This window comes from Hyperoodon ampullatus (assembly GCF_949752795.1).
Source record: "Hyperoodon ampullatus genome assembly, chromosome: 9".
NCBI classification, from domain to species: Eukaryota; Metazoa; Chordata; class Mammalia; order Artiodactyla; family Ziphiidae; genus Hyperoodon; species Hyperoodon ampullatus.
The window spans coordinates 52,001,150-52,025,917 of NC_136922.1; the positions used below are offsets into that span (position 1 = coordinate 52,001,150).

At 38.2% G+C, this 24,768-nt stretch overlaps 1 protein-coding gene across 3 annotated transcripts in view; it reads left to right on the forward strand.

Moving 5' to 3' along the window:
• HEPACAM2 (HEPACAM family member 2) overlaps nt 1–24,768 on the forward strand; it is a gene marked incomplete at both ends in the record, with an annotated part of 39,738 nt that overhangs the window by 1,295 nt on the left and 13,675 nt on the right. For 2 of the 3 annotated variants that reach the window (XM_079711613.1, XM_079711615.1), the window contains 3 exons: nt 6,499–6,852; nt 12,443–12,727; nt 22,740–23,036. In XM_079711613.1, coding sequence (XP_079567739.1) covers nt 6,499–6,852; nt 12,443–12,727; nt 22,740–23,036 — 936 coding nt within the window. The remainder of the gene's footprint in view (nt 1–6,498; nt 6,853–12,442; nt 12,728–22,739; nt 23,037–24,768) is intronic. The other variant, XM_079711614.1, reaches the window with a different exon arrangement.

Genomic DNA, 24,768 nt, shown 5'->3' on the forward strand with positions numbered 1-24,768 from the left:
TTTAAATGTTTGAGTTTTCCATAGTCATGATTGTTGTTCCAGTGTTTATGTTGTCAAATTCAAGCCTATATAGCTGTTTAGGTTTTGAAATTTTTAGGAAAATTAAGCAATGACCGTAACTGGCTTTTTTATCTTTGTGCATTTTTCTGGGCTTTGAAAGTATCCTTTGTGTCAGTGCCACACTTAATTTTATAACAATGGGACTGCTGTCATTTCCTAAGTAATTTTTTGTAATTGGCTTTAAGAAGAACTTAGAGACAATTCATTTGAAGAATTCTACTAAAATAAAATTAAACATACTTTAGAGAAATAGATAGCATGTTCATAAGTAGCTAAAGCAGTTATTATCCCTTAAGATTTTCTTTCTTTCACAAATTTACTTTTCTCCATTGGTAGTATGTTGTAAAGACCATGGGTAATTTGGAAATTTTTTTGTATTTTGGAATATTGAGTATCAGTTTGTTTTTTCTTTTAAAAAATCTTAGAAATTTGAAGCCCCAAATGTAGTTCGTAAAGTCTGTTCAAAGTACACTATAATTTCTATTTTCTCTAAAGATACAAGAGTTTATTTTCAGTCAATAATAGTTGTGTTGTGCTTGCTAATATCATACATGGCAGTGGGGAAGTAAATGCCAACTATTTTGAGCCACAGTAGAGGTCACTTTGTGAAGTCTGATGTTTATATTAAATACAGTGAAACTGGTCTAGGGAGTCTTTTGTTGCTGGAATATAGATAAATTTTGCAATATGACGTCAAAAGTGTTCTTTATCGCTGGACAGTCCTTTATAATGTCTTAGTTTTATAGTTTAAGGGAGTCTCTGAAGGGGAGAGTATTGCTATAACTTTGTACGTCAGATTTTTTTCTAATTTTATAAATTTATTTATTTATTTATTTTTGGCTGCATTGGGTCTTTGTTGCTGCGTGCAGGCTTTCTTTAGTTGTGGCGAGCGGGGGCTACTCTTCGTTTTGGTGCGTGGGCTTCTCATTGCGGTGGCTTCTCTTGTTGCGGAGCATGGGCTCTAGGTGCACAGGCTTCAGTAGTTGTGGCACGCGGGCTCAGTAGTTGTGGCTTGCGGGCTCTAGAGCGCAGGCTCAGTAGCTGTGGTGCACGGGCTTAGTTGCTCCGCGGCATGTGGGATCTTCCCGGACCAGTGCTCGAACCCGTGTCCCCTGCATTGGCAGGCGGATTCTTAACCACTGTGCCACCAGGGAAGTTCCTGTATGTCAGATTTTTAATGGTATTATCAATGTTCTCCAAATTAGTGTAGTGCCTTATATGCAAAAAGTCGAGAGTTTCCTTTTTTGTACTCAAAAAGTACGTATTAGTGAATCTAATAATAAAATTGAATTTTCATTTATGTTCAAATATTTGGAATATTAAGGGGAAATTAAAATTTCATCCATTTTTATATCATTTATTTTCATAAAGTTTATTTGTTCTTACAGAGGTTGACTTCCTAAAATCAATAGTTTAGTCATTTATGTTTTCTCGTACAACAAGGAAAGAGCACTTGAAAATTTCTCAAAATGAAGCCAATTTTTTTAAGTCCGTAAGCTACTGTTTTGCCAGCATGGATTCCACACCTGTCAGGGGAAATATAGCAATGGCAAAAGAGTATGTGATTCTAAAATGTAGCAAAAGCATCCTATTATCTGTTTATTCTGCAAAGTTCACTACAAGTAAGGATTGCATCATATCAATAGATTCATGTCTTTCCTGCAAAATAAAAAGATTTTAGTGGCTAAGATTAGAAACTGTATAAAGAAAATTTCATTCTTCACTGATACTCTTATAACTTGCTACCTATAATTTATCTGATAAAAATGGTGTAGGCAGGGCTTCCCTGGTGGCGCAGTGGTTGAGAGTCTACCTGCTGATGCAGGGGACACAGGTTCGTGCCCCTGTCCGGGAGGATCCCACATGCCGCGGAGCGGCTGGACCCGTGAGCCATGGCCGCTGAACCTGCGCGTCCAGAGCCTGTGCTCCACAACAGGAGAGGCCACAGCAGTGAGAGGCCCGCGTACCACAAAAAAAAAAAAAAAAAAAAAAATGGTGTAGGCAATCTAAGCAAACAGCTATTGTAACAGCTGTGCTGTCTTCTCACTGTCATACATATATTTGAAAAAGCACACATATTTGAAAAAAAATTAAATAACATGATTTCATATCATTTGTTATGATAAGCATTGAATATATTCAGAGATACTATTGATGGTAATATATTATTTAAGGTATTATATTACATGATGCAGTTTCTAAAATAGACTAAAGAACTAGTTCACTCCCCTTAATGATTTTTTTTTTTTTTTTTTTTTTTTTTGCGTTACGCGGGCTTCTCACTGCTGTGGCCTCTCCCATTGCGGAGCACAGGCTCCTGGATGCGCAGGCTCAGCGGCCATGGCGCACGGACCCAGCCGCTCCGCGGCACGTGGGATCCTCCCAGACCGGGGCACGAACCCGCATCCCCTGCATCGGCAGGCGGACTCTCAACCACTGCGCCACCAGGGAAGCCCCCCTTAATGATTATTGTAAGTGCCATATAAAATGTTATTTTCTGCTAAAGTAGTTTCATTTTTCCCTGGGCTGCAATATTTGTATCATATTTAATATTTTATTAAATAAAATTTCTTCCCATAACTTCAGTCATAGACTCTCCAATCAAGCTTTCTTACTTAAGATTCAGCTTTCTGAGTCAAGATCCAAAAGTCACCTACATTTCTATTCTAGTCATGCTCGCACTCCATGGTAAGAAAATGCCTCCCAATCATTTTCAGAATATTACAAACTCAGTTAATCTTTTTCAACTCAACCACACAAAAAGTAGAGAAAAAGCGTTCTTCCCCTTTTCAGAAAAAAAAAAAAAGTAAACAAGGACTTCTGCAATAATTTCCCCAAACTCCGAGTACAGATTGGCCAGAATTGCACTCAGGCCATCTCTATCTACAGCTCAATCTAGCAGTGGTTTCTAGGTTGAGCTGTGAAATGTATTAAGTGGACCAATAAGTCGATGACCAAATTGCTTACTGTCGGAGGCAACTACCGAGTTTTATTTCAGGAGCCATGCCGTTTTTTTCCAGTGCATTCTCAAGGCAATGATGTAGATTCCCACCATCCCCCTTGATACCTTGGCAAAAAGCACAGAACTGCCACTTTATTAAAAGATATCCAACTTAATAAGTGGACTTAAATCTGAGATTCAATACTGCAAAATTCTTTGGGCCCTCTCTCACTAAAATATGAGTCCTTCCCCTTTAAACTGTAGGGTAGCTGCTACCCTGAGAAAAGCACCTTAGGATGTCAAGAACATAAACCTAAAGAGTAGAGAGAGGCCTTGGACCTCATCTAATATTACCCTTTTTTCACACATAAGAAAACTGCCATCCAGAGAATTAAAATGACTTATCTAAGGTCAGTTACCTAATCACCATTTTATCCCAAGTAGATGTTCTGTACTAAGACCTCGTATTTCAGTGTACTTTTAACTTTATCAAAGTAGGAAATTCAGAAATCTCTCTGCAAGTTTAGAAAATAGGTTCCTGAAATCCCTATTTCCAGGCAATTTGCAAGTGATTAATTTAAGACTGTATGGACAAGGGAGTCCAAGATCAAGAATGAACCGTGAAAACCCTCAGGAATATTTTTGTATTCACTGAAGTAAAAAAGGAAACAGCAACACAATAAATACAGTGAAAAGTACATTTTACATATCTTAAGTTAGTAATAATGGGTGCTAAAAAGCTAGTTCTGCTTACCAGGAACTTGTTAGGCACTTCCTATCACCAATTACAATGAAAGACATGAAAATGCATGTTGCTTCATTCATGCAGATAACACATGTACTAAGAGGAATCTTGTCCTGTACAGGTCCGCCATCCAATGCCCAATGTCTTTCTGTATCTGTGACTTCAAGAGCTTCACTCCCTTCTCTCAGTCTCTGCTTCACATATCTCAGACATCACTAGTTTTAAGTCCTAGATTTACTCTCTCATCTCCCTTTAGCTCTCTTATGATTTCCTTGCCTTTTCTGCAGTACACTTTATCTCCTCTTTATAATTCCCAGCAACAAGCTCCTTCTTTTTCTAATGATTCAAATTAAGAAGAACTACAAATTTAACATTCTTGCACTTGCCAGAAAAGAAAACAGAAGCAAATCCTCATAACTTTGTAACTCCTTTGTTATGGACCAAATCACTACAATGAATGTACAGGTACAGCCCATTATCAGAAAAAAAAAATTACATGTCAGTCACAAACACACACAGAGCCCAAGGAGACTGTAAGACACATATTTATTTTTCCCATAGAGTCACCTAATTTTTAGTCTGTATGGTCAGTTTCAGTTGAGCATCTAGGCACCCCTTCTCCCCTTAACCTCCTCTGATCTTCCTCTTTGTCCTTTCTCCTCTTCAGTTCCTTGCTCTGAGTTCCCTCCTGGCCCCAGGGTCTCACTGTTTACCAACAGCTACCCAAAAACGAAAACCATGGAAATCTTTGCTCTAACCTCCACCCTGGGAAAGAAAGAGAGGAATTTACTGTTGGTAGAATTTGATTCCTCATAGGAGCAGACCTACCTATTTCAGTTTCTCCAAATAAATCGTTGAACAAACAGACCTTTCTACCATTCCCTTCCTAATATTGATGACCTTCCACAACATGATTCAGATAAATCTTAAAGATCCCCTTCCTAGTAGAGATGAAAAGGGAGAAGCAATCAAAGAAGATAAACATTTTGTATATGACAAAATTGAAATCGTAAGATATCTCTATTTGTGCCCAAATTTTCATCCCTCCTCACCTAGGATTCTTTTCCACCCTCACCCATCTGTTTTGTGCTTCATCAAGATTTCTCTTTCTAGTGATCATTCCAATAGCTCCAAACATGCTGTTCAGCATCTATCCAAAGAAAAAAAAAGAAATTTTAAAAAATACTTTTTCTGCTCCTTTTCTCAGCAAAACTCCCCAGAAGTGTTGTCTATGCCAGGTGTCTCCAATTTCCTTTCCGTTCTTTCTTTTTTCCATCACTGTTCAAAAGACTTCACATTTAAATTCCTCTCATTTTCTCCTCCACTGTTCATACGATGTAGGTACAGTATTGCTCCCCTTTAAAATGAGGATTTTGAAGCAAAGAGCTTTTGATTAGTATTCTAATCAAAATGGTAGAAAATGGTAGCTACATGGTAACCTGAGCTAAGGAGGACTCTCTTCTCAATTGTCAATATATATATATATATATATATATATATATATATATATACTAGATAAAATAAAACAATATATAGCTCAAGGTAAAGAAGGGGAAATCTCCAGGTGCCAGAAACTACAAAGAAACCTTTCCTCTTAGATTTCTAATGGGCATCTAAAATGAACATGTCCAAAGCTGACTCCCAATCTTTCCACAAAAATGTCTCCCACAGTATTCCCCATGATTAATTGATTAGTTGCCCATTAATAAATGACGACTCCATTCTTCCAGCTGATCAGGTCAACAACCTTAGACTCATTCTTGACTCATCTTTGTTTCTTGTATCCCACCCGTAATGTGTCATCAAATCCTGTTAGCACCACCGGGCTTTTCTCACAATATCTTTTACTAGCACCCTTATCTACAGCACAGTCATCTCTTGCCTACTTTACTACAGTCATCTCCTAAGTGATCTCCCTGCTCCTGCTCTTTCCCCTATTTCAGTCAGTTCTCACAGCAGCTAGAGTACACCTAAAAAAATAAGAAGAAAGACCTCTATCCCTCTTGCTCACAAAAATCCAGCTGTGTTCCCACCTCACTCAAAGTAAAATTGCCAAAGTGTTTGCCATGACCCTAAGGCACTCCCTGGTCTGGGCCAGCCACCTTGCTGGCCTCCTGTCTCACCACACTCCACTCTTCTCCACCTGCTCCTGCCTCTTGCTGTGGTTCAAACACACCAACCAGATCCCTGCTTCTGAGCAGGAATAACCAATCACAACTGGTCATAGTTTAATGCCGTTCTCCTTAGGATATTTGCATTTGGCAAGGCTTCGGCTAAAAGGAAAAACTTCCAATTATGGACTGTTAAGCCATTTCAGAAGACTGTGGAGGAAGATTCTCAGGAGGAAGTAGCCCCTCAACCACACAGTTTGATTAGGATATGATATGACTCAGACATTAATCAGTCACAATTTCAAATTTTTTAAAAGGTTTCATTGGACTTTAGAACTAATAATCTTTCCCAGTTCTCCTTTTCCCATTATTCTTTAACAGTTAGAGATAATAACTTCTGCTTTTCCTTTTCATCTTGCCTTTAAAGAGGTCATGCAATCAACAGCCTTTGTGGGGAGTTTTTAAAATGCAGGTCTCAGAGACAAATAAGTACCTCTACAGGTAACCGGTACTAGAAGAGTCAGTACCTAGAAGCCTCTCTTCTTTGAAAAGGATTATCGCCCGATCAGGTTCTCTCTGTATTTCCCCTTTATATTGTGAAATGTGGTCCAGGGTCTTTACAACTTTCCTTTCCTTCATAGCAGGTGCTTGTTCCGGGCTGAAGGTGGCGGTGCCATCACACACAGTCCATGGCATCAGGGGTCAGGCTCTCTACCTCCCCGTACACTATGGATTCCACACTCCGGCATCAGACATCCAGATCATATGGCTGTTTGAGAGACCCCACACGATGCCCAAATACTTACTGGGCTCTGTGAACAAGTCTGTGGTTCCCGACTTGGAATACCAACACAAATTCACCATGATGCCACCCAATGCCTCCCTTCTCATCAACCCATTGCAGTTCACTGATGAAGGCAATTACATCGTGAAGGTCAACATTCAGGGAAATGGAACTGTGTCAGCTAGTCAGAAGATTCAAGTTACCGTTGATGGTAAGTCCTCTCTAAGTGACATGGGCAGCTGAGAAGCACAGCAGTTAGCAATGGCTCAGGAGATTAGACTACCTGGGCTTTAGGTCCTGGCTCTGCAACTTTGGGCAAATTAACCCTCAGAGCCTCAGTGGCTCATGGCACGAATGACATTATCCACCTCATGAGGCTTTCTGAGGATTAAATAAGACTTGCATGTAAAGTATATGCGCAGTGCCCAGCTAAAGGTAATCAAGCAGTAAGGAGAACGTATTATTTGTTTGCCTGGAAACTATCAAGTATAAAGTTGCTGATATAATGAGGCAGAGAAAATTTTATTTCTCATTAACAGAATGTACCCTGGGAAGCGCCCCATTTTTGTCACATAAAGAATTTTTTTTTTATTTTGGTACACTGGGGAGGATGAAACTTGCTCAGTGACCATACTTAAGCAACAAAAGAATTTGCTGGGTATGTCCTCTGAGGGAGAGTGGGGTTCAGCTAACTTTCAGACATTTATTTTCCTTATTGAGGTATGTAAGCAGCATACCTTAAATATACTACACCCAAAGCCCAACTTCTGATTTTTCCCCTCTAAACCTGTCTATTTAACAATATTCCTCTGTTTTAGCAAATAGCAGCTTCATTCCTTCAGTTGCTTAGGACAAAACCTTGCCATCACCCTTGACTCCCTCTTTCTCTCACACCACACATCCAGTCCACAAGTTAACCCTGCCATCTTTACCTTCAAGATATGGACAGAAGTGAGTCACTTCTCACCACGCCCACTACCGCCCCACTCAACCCCACCACCAGCTCTGGCCTGAACTGCCCTAACAGCCTGCTGTCCACTCTCCCCGTTTCTACCCCTGCCTCCTGCAGCTCAGAATCCTCCCATAGCTTCCTGTCTCACTCACTATCAAAGCCAAAGTGCTAGCGATGTCCCAAAAGGCCCAGGGAGAGCCCCCCAACATACCCAGTACCTCTCTGACCCCTTCCCACCTCTCCTCCCCTCACTCACTCTGTTCTGACCACACTGGCCTCCTCGCTCTTCCTAGAACAGGCCAAACACACTCACACCTCAGGGCCTTTGTACTTGACTGTTCACTCTACCTAGATTGCTCTTCTCCTAGGTAATGGCACTATCCCCTATTTCCTTTCGGTCTCAGCCAGAGTGTCACTTCATCTGTAAAGGCTTTCCTGACCACCTTATGTAAAGTATACAGAGAGAGAGAGAGAGAGAGAGAGAGAGAGAGAGTTACTCTTTATCTTGAGTTCTGCTTTATTCTATTCATAACACTGGACGTATTGTATATTTTTATTTTTTTATTGTTTCTCTTACTTGCCTAGAATACAAGGTCCATGGGAGCAGGCTTTGTATTGTTTGCTGCTTTTTCCTCACTGCCTAAACCCCGATGCAGGCCATTTGTAGGCACTCAGTAAATATGTGCACAGTAAATGAGTGGAAACTGGAGGGCTTGCAGGGGAACAAAGACACAGGATGTGGCAGCAGATGCCTAGAGAACAACTTTGGGGAGAGAAAAGGAGGACGTTTTCATATTTTCATGAAATTCTCCTGGGTAGTATCTTGTCTCTCCCTCCAAACTTTTAATAGAACATCCATTACTTGTTAATATGTAGTACAACTGGATCTGTTTATGGACATGCAACCAAAAGTTCTTTCTAAAAAATTTTTTATTGAGGTATAGTTGATTTACAATATTATATTAGTTACAGGTATACAATACAGTGATTCAAAAATTTTATAGATTATACTCCATTTACAGTTATTATAAAATATTGGATCTGTTCCCTGTGCTGTACAATATATCCTTGTAACTTATTTATTTTATACATAGTAGTTTGTACTTCTTATTAACCTACTCCTATATTGTGCCTTGCCCTGCAACGAAAAGGTCTTGATAGGGGTTTAGGGCCTGTGTAAAAACTCTTCTTAGGAAACTTCCATATCTGAGTTACACTGTTAAATGCAAGTGTATGATCACAGTACCATCGTCTATTCTAATGATTGGCTCTCCCATATGAGACCTTCAACATCACCTATTTGACTTATTCCATACCACATGTATTTCCATGCATGGGCACATTTGAAACATAAGCTTTTTCTACATAATAAATGTACCAATTCATTTTTCTTTTTAAATCATAGTAATGTAAACAAAAGCTATTCCAAACCCTTTGTTCTTGCCAGGGAATATAAAGGGTTAAATTGAGTGGACCACTTGATTGCATCCATCTTGAGAAAGGCTGGAGCCTTCAGAACTACTCAGCACCCCTGCAAGTTACCTTTCAACCTCTTTTCTCCTTATCTTTCATTTTTTCCTGTCTTCTCTGGGCGGAAGGATTGGATCTGTTTGTGCTCTAATGCACATTTTCCAGTGTAAAAAAAATGTGAACATGAGTCAAGACAAATTTACCTGAGAAGATGCATCAACCCCAATTAAAAGTTGTTGTTCATCTTTATTGGAGTAGAATTGCTTTATAATAGTGTGTTAGTTTCTGCTTTATAACGAAGTGAATCAGCTATACATATACATATATCCCCATATCTCCTCCCTCTTGCGTCTCCCTCCCACCCTCCCTATCCCACCCCTCTAGGTGGTCACAAAGCACCGAGCTGATCTCCCTGTGCTATGCGGCTGCTTCCCACTAGCTATCTGTTTTACATTTGATACTGTATATATGTCCATGCCACTCTCTCACTTCGTCCCAGCTTACCCTTCCCCCTCCCCATGTCCTCAAGTCCATTCTCTATGTCTACATCTTTATTCCTGTCCTGTCCCTAGGTTCTTCAGAAACATTTTTTTTTAGATTCCATATATATGTGTTAGCATACGGTATTTGTTTTTCTCTTTCTGACTGACTTCACTCTGTATGACAGTCTCTAGGTCCATCCACCTAGCTACAAATAACTCAGTTTTGTTTCTTTTTATGGCCGAGTAATATTCCATTGTATATATGTGCCACATCTTCTTTATACATTCATCTGTCAATGGACACTTGGGTTGCTTCCATGTCCTGGTATTGTAAATAGAGCTGCAATGAACATTGTGGTACCTGACTCTTTTTGAATTATGGTTTTCTCAGGGTATATGCCCAGTAGTGGGATTGCTGGGTCATATGGTAGTTCTGTTTTTAGTTTTTTGAGGAACCTCCATACTGCTCTCCATAGTGGCTGTATCAATTTACATTCCCACAAAGAGTGCAAGAGGGTTCCTTTTTCTCCACACCCTCTCCAGCATTTATTGTTTGTAGATTTTTTAATGATGGCCATTCTGACCCGTGTGAGGTGATACCTCATTGTAGTTTTGACTTGCATTTCTATAATGATTAGTGATGTTGAGCATCCTTTCATGTGTTTGTTGGCAATCTGTATATCTTCTTTGGAGAAATGTCTATTTAGGTCTTCTTTTTTTTTTTTTTTTTTTTTAAGAGTTGCAAGTTAAGTTTTTTTTTTGTTTTTTTTTTTAATTAGTTTCTGCTTTATAACAAAGTGAATCAGTCATACATACACATCTGTTCCCACATCCCTTCCCTATTGCGTCTCCCTCCCTCCCACCCTCCCTATCCCACCCCTCCAGGCGGTCACAAAGCACCGAGCTGATCTCCCTGTGCTCTGCGGCTGCTTCCCACTATCTATCTACCTTACGTTTGGTAGTGTATATATGTCCATGCCTCTCTTTCGCTTTGTCACAGCTTACCCTTCACCCTCCCCATATCCTCAAGTCCGTTCTCAAGTAGGTCTGTGTCTTTATTCCCGTTTTACCCCTAGGTTCTTCATGACATTTTTTTTTCTTAAATTCCATATATATGTGTTAGCATGCGGTATTTGTCTTTCTCTTTCTGACTTACTTCACTCTGTATGACAGACTCTAGGTCTATCCACCTCATTACAAATAGCTCAGTTTCGTTCCTTTTTATGGCTGAGTAATATTCCATTGTATATATGTGCCACATCTTCTTTATCCATTCATCCGATGATGGACACTTAGGTTGTTTCCAGCTCCGGGCTATTGTGAATAGAGCTGCAATGAATATTTTGGTACATGTCTCTTTTTGAATTATGGTTTTCTCAGGGTATATGCCTAGTAGTGGGATTGCTGGGTCATATGGTAGTTCTATTTTTAGTTTTTTAAGGAACCTCCATACTGTTCTCCATAGTGGCTGTACCAATTCACATTCCCACCAGCAGTGCAAGAGTGTTCCCTTTTCTCCACACCCTCTCCAGCATTTATTGTTTCTAGATTTCTTGATGATGGCCATTCTGACTGGTGTGAGATGATATCTCATTGTAGTTTTGATTTGCATTTCTCTAATGATTAATGCCCATTTTTGGACTGGGTTGTTTGTTTTTTTGATATTGAGCTGCATGAGCTGCTTGTATATTTTGGAGATTAATCCTTTGTCTGTTGCTTCATTTGCAAATATTTTCTACCATTCTGAGGGTTGTCTTTTCGTCTTGTTTGTGGTTTCCTTTGCTGTGCAAAAGCTTTGAAGTTTCATTAGGTCCCATTTGTTTATTTTTGTTTTTATTTCCCTTTCTCTAGGAGGTAGGTCAAAAAGGGTCCTGCTGTAATTTATGTCAGGGTGTTCTGCCTAAGTTTTCCTCTAAGAGTTTTACAGTGCCTGGCTTAACTTTTAGGTTTTTAATCCATTTTTAGTTTATTTTTGTGTATGCTGTTAGGAAGTGTTCTAATTTCATTCTTTTACATGTAGCTGTCCAGTTTTCCCAGCACCACTTATTCGAGAGGCTGTCTTTTCTCCATTGTATGTTCTTACCTCCTTTATCAAAGATAAGGTGACCATATGTGCGTGGGTTTATCTCAACCCCAATTAAAAGTTTGATAGGAAATTGAAAGCTAAACATTGGAGCCAATTGTCTGTTACTTATATATCATCTCATTCTCTGTGTGTCCTGTAATCATTCATAGAAGGAGATTATTATAGGCTTTCATTCGTTAAAGTGACTAACATGGTACAGTGACTAACATAACACTGCAGTATAAATACACAGTAATTAAAACATATAATTAGTTCACTTACATAGAAGGAAAAGTAAATGGTGCAAATGTGATTCTTTAAAACTTTCTCTCAATCCCCCCAAAGTATAATATATCTGAGCTTTGTATTTTGCAGATGGTGGGTAAGAATTTGGGCTCACCACATGTATCCCAACCAGCTGCTCTTGGGATATTAGGACAAATCAAGAGAGGGGAATAACTACGTAAACTTTGCTTGTGAGAGTACACCCTTATGGTGTCGGGGGAAAGCATAATGAACAGGAAATAAGGAAGCCGACATTCTCTACCACTAACTGCATTATCTATAAAGTAAAGGTTTCCATTAGAAAATCCTTGAAGAGTAACTTCTAGACTCAGTTATTTCTGCTATAAATGGTATTTTTATATTTTATCATTTTGTGTTTGCCATGACTTTTTTATTTTCTTCTTTAATTACTTCCTGAACTGTCTACATTTATAAAGTGCAAAACGTTGGAATCATTTTCCTAGGATTTCATATTTGAAAGACCTCATAGACTTTTATTATAATTCTGTGGTGGCAAAAATCATTTCTATCTGTTCTGATGTTGCAGATCCTGTCACGAAACCAGTGGTGCAGAGTCAGCCTTCCTCTGGGGCTGTGGAGTATGTGGGGAACATGACCCTGACATGCCTCGTGGAAGGGGGCACCCGGCTGGTTTACCAGTGGCTAAAAAATGGGAGGCCTGTCCACACCAGCTCCACCAACTCCTTTTCTCTCCAAAACAACAGCCTTCATATTGTTCCAGTGACCAAAGAAGACATTGGGAATTACAGTTGCCTGGTGAAGAACCCTATCAGTGAGATGGAAAGTGACATCATTATGCCTACCATATATTGTAAGTTTTTAAAAATATGTACATACCCGTGAGTTTTCTTCTGGGAAGTTTTCACGAGAGGAGTCACAGAGAACATCACCAGATGTTGACACCAGATGTCATTTGGTTTTCATCATCATTTTAATATAGTACTAGGTGCAATTGTACTTCCTAGGCACTGTCTTGTCATGAAATATAGTTACTTGCGCAACCCTGTTTCTTGAAATCAAGTTGAGATATTGGCCAGGGGCCTTTTAGGATACATTCTCTGACTCAGTGCATGTGTGACCTTAATTCTGTGGAAAGTAGGAACTTCAATTTCAAACCCAGAACCATGCAGAAGGCACTGATTTATTCACCCCCATGGAGGAAGAGCTGTTCATCATAAAATGGGAGAGGGATGTGCTCTGGAGCTGACTACAGGGAGAAAGAATGTTCCCAGGTTATGCATGGGAAATGTGGCCCAAGGCCTGGCTGTTCTCTCTGCCCATTTTCTCAGCTCCACTTCTAGAGGCAGGGTGCAGAGAGGATCACAGAGAAAACATAATTATTCTGCAGTAAGCTATTCAGCTTCCCAGGGAATCCGTAATTATTTTGGCTTTCAATTCTCTCTGGTTCTTTTTTCTGTTGATGTAGTTGCTATAGTTATTTTTGTTTAATCTCATGTACAAGTTAAGTTCACCAAACTTTTCAGTTCATGTCATATTATCATCACCAACCCAAGCAAGATTTCTCTCTCTTGATTGTATTATTTTTCCCCATCCCCTCTGCTCCGTAGCACCACCTCCAATATGTTTAACATTGCATTCTAATTTCAGCTTCTCACAAGGTTTCTCAACCTCCACACTAATGACATTTTGGCTGGACAACTCTGTTGTGGGGAGTTGCCCTATGCATTATAGGATGTTTAATAGCATCCATGGCCCCTACCCACTACATACCAGTAGCACCCTCCCTTCAAGTTATGACAACTAAAAACGTCTCTGGACGTTGCCATATGTCCCCTGAGTGTGGGGGAGAGGGACTGGTGTGTGCAAAATCTCCCCTAGTTGAACCAACGGCCTATCACATTGGGAAGTCATCTGATCAGTTACCATTATAGCTTAGTGCATGGCCACAACAGCAATATAACACAATAAATAAGGCATGGCAAAGCTCACTCTGTGGCATGAGGGTGGAGGTTTCAGCTGGTTGAATCACAAGGGTAAAATTAAGCCTTGTAAATATATCTACTCACTCATCAAATATATCTGCATAATGCTCAGAAAGGCCCTAAAACCTAGTGTTTAGGTGCTTAGGAGGTAGACAGACCTAAGTGGGAAATGGGTTCTGTCACTGCCTATGTGACTTTAAGAAATCCCTTGACCTTTCTGAGCCTCATCTGTAAAATGGAGATGGTTAAAACTACCTCACCACATTAAATGAAATCAATCCTCTCTGAAGAATAGTCAGTAGATGACACCAAGCAAGCATTCAGTAAATGGAAACTGTTTGTATTATTGATACATCTGTATTCTATTTTCTTCAATAGAAAATTGATAGTCTTCTTGAGGAAGTGTGTTATTAACTCTTTGGAAAAAAGCACCAGCGTATGTAGTTTTTTCAACTAGATAAAGCTTAACAATAAAACTGAGCCGCAGAATTGTGGCAGGAAAAGCAACTTCTGGGAAGTGGAGTACAGTGGTGTGATACAGTTATACAATAACGTTTGTTTAATTAAGCAAAATTAAGATAAAAATAGAACCATTGAATCTTAAAACTGGAAGCTCTCCTATTAGCAGAAGTGAGAAAATGTGGCAATGAAATGTATGAGAATGTCTTAGATACAATAGGAATGTATACAAAGGAGTATAGTGGCTAGGCACAGAACTCTGGATCCAGAAATCCTGCTTCTACTGCCTTACCTCTCTTGTGCCTCAGTTTCTTCAACCATATAATGGTGATAATGATAGTACCTACTTCACAGAGTTATTGTTTGGATTAAATCTGTTACTTTATGTAAATTGCTTAGAACAGTGATTGGCCCATAGTAAATACTATATAACTGTTGGCCATTATTATTACTATAATATTATGAGTCTATGGGAATTCAGAGACAAAAACATTACTTCTAGCTGGAGAGAAGGCTTATTATAGAAAGTAACATTTGAGATGGACCTTGAACAATGGGTATGAATGGGGCAAGGGGAAATGTCTGTAAAAAACATTTCACGCAATAGGGACAGCAGACACAGACACTAAGCAGGGGTCAAAGTATTTGGCAAATGGTCCAGTTTGGCTAGAGTGTAGGATACAATGAGGAATAGATAGAGGTTCCCCACTCCCTTCCATCAGAAAGTAGAGCGTTCCTATGAAACTTTGTGTGAACCGAAATGGTATAAAGTGAATAAGCAGTTGCTTATGACATGTCTTGCTAACGGATGCACAAAATAAATCAAAATAAAGCACAGTTGCTCACAGACGCAGTTCAAAGCTATGGAGCCTTCATGCGGAGATGCTGAGTGTAGTTCCCTGGGAAGGGGCTTGATGGCACCACTTTCGCTGCTGGGGTGCCCACTGCCTCTAAAACAGCTCCTGCAAAACAAACACTGAACGCTATTTTTTGCTTTTCATCTTTTTTGTGAAAGCAAAAATCCTCTTCAGATTTCTTTCAGTCAGCTAAAACAGGTACTAATGTAGGTCTTTCATAAAAGCCAAGTGGCATAATGCAAACTTTTGGAAAGCAGAGGATACCTGTATATTTGAGTCAGATTAGGGGGAGCTTTGAATGCCAGGCATTACTTGGTAAACAATGAGGAAAATTATTTTTAAAGCAAAGGTTCAAATTTTTTAAAAGACTACAGAATGTTTTATAAATAAATACACATATTCTAGACTAAATCAAGAAATGTTTGTCAAGAGAGCACATTTTTCAAAATAGATCACAAATGTCATGCAATTATAGAAAGAGTGTTTATAGGAAAGGAAAAAAGGGAGGTAGGATATATTTTATTAACCTATAATATAGAGAAAAGAAGTCACCAATTTTGAACTCCATACAGTGATTAAACATGTCTAAGAGCAATTTGAAAGCATTTTTTTCTGAAAAATATTGTTCACACAGAAATAGAAAAAACTTCATACATTGATTGTGTAATTCACCTTTGGTGTAGGGGAACTCAAAGAGGATTAACTGCTAGTCCAACCTAGTTCAGAATTCAATGTCTCAAAGATGAACAGAGAAACAGAAACAGAGGAAATTATATTAAAGATTGCCAAAGAAGAAGGAAATTACAGTTTTTCACCAAAAAATACCAAAACACCACTCACTAGAAGCAACTTATATAAGATTTATTACAATCATTAGTTATATTGTGAAAATATTCTGTCTGCCTTAAGGCACAAGGTGGAGAAGTAGATTTATGAAGTGTAAACTGTGACTCTCTGCACGACTAGCATTGAATTGGAGTGAAAAATTTAGATTTGGCACCATCTATTATACATGTAGTCATATTCTTGACTGAATAAGGTTATTCTGACATGAATTAAAACTTCCATTCAACTCCAGGTAGCACAGACCTAAGCATTCAAGGTACTTGAACACAGTGAAAGAAAATGTGAGCAGACAAATGGAATCAAATCTAGGGCTATATAGACACATCCTTACATTGTTCTTTATTATTTGGTCTAAATGGTTTACATTCACATAGAAAACATACAAAATGCAAAACAAGATATTAAACCAGCCAGATATCATCTACTGAATATTAATTTGGAGGAACAATCATTCAGTGTGGTAAGAGCAGAAGTAAGATTGTGTTGGAGCATTCTTTGTCCACTGAAGAAAACCTGATTTTATTTTGTTTCAACCATGGACTCTAGTAAATATCGTGTCCTTTGGAGAGTGTAGTGGATAGCACGGTGTTATGAGCCTAAGCTGTCCATTCAGACTGCCATTGTCACCCTGTGCGTCAGTTTCCTCATCTCCTTATCTACACTGTCTCAGTGTAAGGCTAATACCTATCTCTAGAGGGATGGGGAGGATTAAGTGAGATTTTATGTGTAAAGAAGGCAGCAAGTGGCACATAGGGAAAACTCAATAATGTTCGCTCTTTTGCTTTTCCTCTTTTTTTTTCTTATTTTTTTTTCCCTTGGAACCCAAACTATGCTTACATAATTGGCAACATGACAGCAAGAAGTTGTGGAAAGCCTGGGTAATTTAGAAGATACCTGCAAAAGGAAAACTGAAAGAATACTTTGAAAAGAACTTTCTTCCCCAGACGTTACCATTATTTAACACATTTTATTTTTCTACATGAAAATATTTTCTTTACATGAATTCTTATTATTATCTATTTATCTCACCATCTATTTACCTATCTTTAAACTTTAGCCATAGATTTAAATGAAAAATTCCTGGGGGAAATTGCATAAGCAATTACAGGTACATGAAAGTATCATTTGCATCTTGAAATACACTTTTGCTTTGCTGTATAGTTTAGTTTTATCTGGCAAAGTGAAAATAAGATCTTTCTTTCAACATGTGCAAGTTCATGCCCTAATCTTATAATTATCACAGAATATGGTGATACACAGTGTATAAAGTATTAAAATGGGAGGAAAACCATAATCACACCTGTAAATGTTAAATATTACGCTTTAAACTCCTAAATCCTCTTTCCTTTCCTGTGTTATTTGAAAGAATTAGAATATCCCCATCTGATTCAGTTCAGATTTTACAGGACATATCTTCTATTTATAGACTGAACTTTCTTCTTTGCACTCTTTTAGGCATAGTCTTTGGAAATCTCACAGAGAAACACCTGTCATGAGTAAAGACTAGTGACAGGTAGTAGAAAGAAGAACACTTAGAAAATTTTACAATGTGGTTCCATTTCCACATTGTAAAGATGAATTATCTAGATGATTTAAGATTTTTTACTCTTACTATGTGGTAATTGTGAATAGAGTGTTAATAATTTATTTTCTTGATTATTTTTGCATTCAAATGCAAGAACCTTCACTTGGTCAACATCTCATCTTATTGATCTTATTCATTGATCTAATTCATTCATTTATTCACTCATTCACTTATGGTTTGATTTGATTCAGAAATCAAACATCATGGTCTTGTTTGTGCTAAGCAGTTTTTACCTATCATGTAACATACAGAAACACAACCCATATTCATTATTTTTTTTTACTGTCACAGTTTTAGCCATTTTTTTGTTTGTTTTTGTTTTGTTGGTTTGGGTTTGGGTCTGGGGTTACAAGAATTAAATAAAATATGTAATCTGAAGAACTGTCATTTACCCTATTGATACGGCATCAACATGCTTTCAACCTTTATTATTCCATGCAAACTGAGAATATGTGCCTTAGTTGATGTTGTTCCCACTTCTCTTTCTTCACCTGGTTATACCCTCCTCTTCCTTCACAATATCATCTTCTCCAGAAAGGCTCACCTGCCCCCGACCTGGTCTCAGGTCTTCAGTGTCACTAAGAGGTTTGCTGTGCTCCTGCAGCACCCCATGCACATCTCTCCCCTGGAACTCACTGCATTATGTTTCCTTGAGTCTCTTCCACTTATAAGCACCTCAGGCCAAAATAAGAGCTCCGTGTTATTCATCTTTGTATCCCTAAGGCAATACTTGACACAGATTGAGAATTCAATAGAGGTTTCTTGAATTTGGCTAAAATAGACCAGATTATCTTTCTTTATATCCCTTTCAGATTTCAGTGTTACTTGATGAAGCTGTCGGAAGGCTAAATTCCCATTATAACAGCTTCTTAGTTATAGCGCTCTGGCCCTTCGTTGTTATGTTTTGCTTTGTTTTTGTTTTTTCTGACCTTTAGCAAAGTTCCTCAGTAATGTAGTAAATGTTATATTCCAATATTCCCCCATAGAGGACCACATCATCATTTAGAATTTCAGCATGAATCACCTCTTCTATTTTCTTAAGGCGCTGTTTCTATGACAATTTCCTTCATGAAAGCAGGAATTATTTTTTATTTTGGCAGAAAAAGTATAACAAAATCTAGAGTGACCATATATTTATGAGGTTATGATGTCATAACCTGGTATTGGCCTTGGTGGAATACAATGTCAAGCCAGTAATTCAGGCTAGTAGCTACTTGCAGTTCATGAAATGTGTATGCCTTCCAGCTCTGTTGTAAATAATAACCCAGTAACTGATGCATTTTGTGTGCAACATATGGCACTGCTGCAGGGAAGTGCTCTAAGTGATAAAAATTAAAGAAAAAAAGGTCATCCACAGTAAATACTTACCATCTGCTCCCAAGCAGGGTGGCAAGCAGCATCATGATGGAAATTTAGGTACTGTTCCTGCCCAGCCATAAATTGTTAAAGAGAACAGATGATATGTATTTTACAAGTCACTCAGTAAACAGCCATTCCTGAGGCAAAGGGTTCACTTGTATTGGGAGTTCTCTGCCAAGGGCAAGAAACTGAACCACAGTCAAAATAGAATTATCCTTCTGCTTTCATCTACAATGTCAGAGGCCACACTGGTTGAATCACTCCAAATGTCTTCAATTGGATTGCTCATTCCCATGAATAATATACTAGGCTGCACTTCAAAGTAAAGGATGGTCAGCCTGATGTGCTAATGAGAAGGAAATAACATAGTATAGGAAGAAGAAAATAGATTGTAAGCTGTAGGTAGAGTGTGATAGACAGATAGATAGATGATAGATAGATAGATGATAAATAGATAGATGATAGATCAATCCGTGTGTGTGTGTGTGAGAGAGAGAGAGAGAGAGAGGGAGAGGTAGAGAAAAAAGACTTAAAGATCATACACTGAAATATGGATATTCATTCTCTGAGATGAAAACAAGTGAGTTTTCATCTTCATCCTTCTCTGGAATTTTAGGATTTTCTGCAGTGAACATGTATTTCTTATAAAATCAGATAAAATATGCTACATTTTAAGAAATCATATCAGAAGCAAGGAACTTAAATTCTTCAAGGTGTTAGGTTCCCGGAACTAGAAGAGGTGCTTGTGTGGTGGCTGGGGGAGTTTGAGGTATTTGATGCTGACTCCGAAGAGCCACATATAGCATATAATTAAGCAGACAGGAGAGAAAATATTATGCCAATCATGAAACCCAATAAGTGAGGAAGTAGCAAAATCAAAATAAACATGAGTATAGGGAAGAGGAACTAAGACAATCAGATTCCTTTCTTTAAAAACATGTTTTATTTTAAACTAGAGTGATCATTAAATTAGATAATCAACCTTATTCACCAGCCTTGGCTCTAAATTACTGTGGGCTTTCTCTGCAAATGGAACCCACTCTCCAAAATGGAAGAATTACTACTTTTGAGAATATTCCATTATGTTGCAAGGTCCTAAAGCAATTCCAAATGGGAAGTTTCCCAAAAAGTTTTGAGTAATGTCAGCACACTTTGAAAGCAGTATTTCTCATTTTTATGTGTGTTAAATTGTCAAACAATTTGTTTTTATACTCATATTCTATAAACCCTGAAAACAAGTGGGAAGACAGAAAATACTGAATGACCACACTTCTCTTCCTTTTCAAGCCTGCCTCTCTGCTCTCAGACTTTAATCTTTGTGACAGACTCGGGGCTTTTGCCGCGCCAAACCTCTGTTGACTCCTCCCATTGGTTTCTTACTATGGGAACCATAACCAGTGCCCACCAGTCGGTGGCCTTTGCTTCCCTAATGTTCTATCAATGCTGACAACTTGAGGGAACCCTGCTGCTGCACTGGGTCTGAGATAATAGCAACAGGAACCACGTATACGACACCTCAGTTCTCCTCACAATGCCTAGAACAGTATCATGCACACAATAGCATCTCAATATTGATTTTGGTTGAGTGAGTGAGAACAACTTTTCATTCCCATTACACAATATTATTCAATGGAATTCAGAATAAGAGTGTTTTATTTTACAACACACAGTTCTAAAGCAGAGGTTTTCCCCTGAGACCGTATAACAGCCTGAAATGAGAAAACAGTATGACAGGGTTCTATTTCAGTCACAGGAAAGGGGCATTCATTTCTCTTCACTTTGATGCTCCATCTCCAGTTCCTGATTACTTCGAATTTGAAGGTGGTTCTATGTTTGCTTTCTGAAAGCAGGATCATCTCATGTATACATATTAGTATAAATCTACAGGTTTCCTTCAGATGCCTCTGTGTCTTTAGGAAGTAAATATGTGTAAAGTGTATGTCCTCTAGCTAAATATAATTTATTGTTTTGCACCTTCAGTTTCTGTTGTATCTTGGGAAATTTGTCTCCCCAATGGTAGATTGGTCAGAATATGCTGACATAATGGAGAACCATTCTGGCAATCTGCAAATTTGGGGTTGGCTTGCCAGTATCCAAAATAACTTTAGCATGGCATGAATCATGGTGTTTCAAAGGTAGCACGATTGGCAACCAGTCATCTAATCAATCTTTTTATAGTAAACGTGAGGAAAGTGAGACCCCAGAAGTTTAAATGACTTTTGAAGAACACTTTACTAATCATTGACAAAATTGGGATTTAACCTCATTATCCTACTGTCTAATCACTACATTATATTATTCCACACAATGAGAGATGAACAGTCATTACTTTTTTTTAAATCAGCACCTTTGAGATTAGGTTATTTCTGAGCAATCCATCCATAGCCTTATCCAGTTTATAAATTCCTTGAGAGTAGGAACTGTGTCTTACACATTTTTTATCTCTCTTACACATTTTTTATCTCTCACATATTAAATATATTATGTAACAGTATCTCTCAAGTATTTTTTGATTGATTACTTGATTAACTGAGTACAGAATTAATGTATAATTAGACAGTAATTTATTGTAGAACAAATAATACAGTTAGAAAAACAGAAACTATTTTGATATAGAAAGTTATACCACTTAACAGTTTTTTTGGAGAGGTAATATGAATAATTAAATACATATATTTTATAGTCCCAGAGCTGCCATTTAATAGCTATGTGACCATGGGGAAATTAATTTTTTAAATATCTCTTCCTTCACGTTATAATGGGAATAATAGCATTTACCTTATGCGGTTGCTTTAAAGATTAAATGTGGTTGTCTGCATAAGTACTTAAAGTGTCTTCAGATGGTGAATATCCAACAAATATTGGTTGTGGTCAACTGAAAAATGAGTACAATAATGCCTAAACCTTAAAGTTTTTAGAATATAAGTCAGGATATATACTGAATGAGAAAAACCTATCTAGCTGGGGAATATTTTTTAAATCTCTTTTTATATGTTCTCTGAAAAAATCAGTGAGGAATGTGTCTCTGCAGGCAATCTGGTGCCATAGAAATAGCAAGCTGCTATAGGAATATTGCAGTGTAAGGAAAAATACCAGGGGATATCCATGATTAAGTAGTTTATTGATGATCAATGAATATTTGTTGATGATAATGAAGATGTATTTTTTCCAAATGGAATCTATGCTTAGCTTGTGGGAGGAATTTTTTTAATTCTTTAAACTCTTAAAATGTCATGAAAATATGGAATACTCCTATATCTTTTTGCACAAATTCGTGTTGCATGTGAAACTGTGTAACATAAATATTTGCATGAACTGTCCCAGCACTTAGAAGAAAAGTAGATAATACTCAAAGAAAGGTTGTCAAAGAGAAAATAGTGGCCATAATCTATTTTTTAAATGCTTTTAAGTACAACTGCAGTTTCAGAAAGATGGAATTTGTCTAACAAAATTGCATATTTATCTATACATGACTCGAAAGCTTAGCACCACAATCATGATAACAGTGTCTGTACAATTATATCCTAAGTTTTAGGCTTTACACTATTTCAGATAAGTTCAGTCACATCTCAAATTATTTCCATTTCCATGGATACCAGAATAAAACACTTTTAGGTCCTTATCATTTACTGGGAGTCTAAATGAAGACCTATTTGCCCACGTTTAACATGAGGACTTTCATGCAAAATAAAATGCTGCTAAGCTCTCCCAAACTCAAAAACTATGTTGTGATCATTTATGTCACCCCTTTATTTCTTTTCTCAATTAATGTAGATGGACCTTATGGACTTCAAGTTAATTCTGATAAAGGGCTAAAAGTAGGGGAAGTGTTCACTGTGGATATTGGAGAAGCGATCTTGTTTGATTGTTCTGCTGATTCTTATCCTCCCAACACCTACTCCTGGATCCGGAGGACAGACAATGTCACATATGTCATTAAGCACGGGCCTCGCTTGGAAGTTGCATCTGAGAAAATAGCCCAGAAGACAACTGACTATGTGTGCTGTGCTTACAACAATGTAACTGGAAGGCGAGATGAAACTCATTTCACCATCATCATCACTTCTGTAGGTGAGTGTGATGTAAAAGGCAGGGATCCCAATGAAACACAAATGCACGATAGCCTTCCTCTACTCCTCTTTTATACCTGTGTGGAAGAGAATGTCATTGTGGGATTGTTCATATACTCTAAGAAACTCTTTCCTGAGTTAACTAAGCCATGGTTTCTAAGAGTCAAAGAAAGAAAACCCAAAGAATAATGGAGAGAGAATTCAATTGCTAGCTCTGAGGGGCTATAAAGAAAAAGGGAATTCAATAAATTACTTCTAAATGTATATTCTTGCTTTCCTGATTTTACAAACAGGAATATAAGAGAAGAGGTTATTCATTTAAAAGGTTTATATCTACTGTTGCATTAGGTCAGATGAATACATCTCCATGAAATCTGGTTTTCCTATCTGGCTCCCTTCTCACTGTCCTTCACAGGCTTCCCTTCTTCTTTCACCATTTAAAACCTGAAATCTGAAATCTGTGGGAGTTCACAATAGGGGTCTCGACACCTTGGAAACTACAAAATTTTGTAACTCTGTGAAATTTGGCATTTTCTAGAGGTCATCTGGTTTTCAGAAATGTCATCAATCCAAATAGTTAAGAATCACTGCCTAAAATATTTATGTCCACCAAATTCCCAACTTTCTGAGCCTTCTTTTCTCTCTACAGTATGATTTCATTCACTCCCGTGGTTTCATGTGACACTGGTACATCCCAAATCTTTATCTTTAAAGATCTAAAACTGTATTCCCAGTTACCTTCTAAATGTCTCTACTTTCAAGTGCCAGAGGCGACATACTGGTTCAATATATCAAAAATGAAACATCTTCTTTTCCCCCAAATTGCCATTCTTTCTGTATTCCCTGTTTAAATGAATGGTCCTAGTATCTACCAACCTTAGCCAGAAAGCTAAACGCCATCCCAGACTTTTTTCTCTTGCTTATTGCCCTGCCTAACATCCAGTCATCAAGTTTCCTTTCTTTCTATCTCTCAAGCCCATTCTCTTCTCTCCTTCTTCCTTCTTCTCCCTTTTTCTCTCCTCCTCCTCCTCTTCCTCCTCCCCTTCTGCTTTCTCCTCTGCTTCCACCTTCTTCTTCTTTTGCTCTGTCCTCTACTGCTACTACTTCTACTGCTACTGTCAAGTCCTTCTTAGACTCTTCTTTGCATACAGACGAAGACAAGCCAGATTCCACCTGGGGACAACCTGGGGACAGGCTTGGACAGGAAGTGGTGGTCAGGGTTCCTATGATTGGTAGAGGAACAAGTTTGCAAAAGGCGCCACTCATTAATACCTTCTGCATTGGTGTCTTCTCTTTCTCTGTCTTTACAGACCTGCGGCCTAGAATAGGGCCCATTACATAGAGAGAGTCAGTACATGTTTTTTTAATATATAAAGCAAGAATACAATCCTTGGAATTCTTAGGCCAAATTTTGCAGTACTTGGCCTTTGGGCCATGTGCATCAAAATCACCTGGGGAGGTCTAATAATGTATTTTCATTAAGATACCTCAGACCTATCAGATCAGAACCTGGCAGCTAGGATCTTGGATCTGATTATTTAGCAAGCACAAGTGTGACACCCACTTGTTTAAGGTGGTTTTTTTTTTCTCCATCGCCTTTTGAATTTAAAACTCTTAACAAGCCATTGAGAATGATAAGGCTATTAAAAATCTACAGATTGATAAATATATGGTAGGTGGGGCCTTCCCAAGACTCCTTGAAGTTGAGGGTATTCATATTTGCAAAATCATTT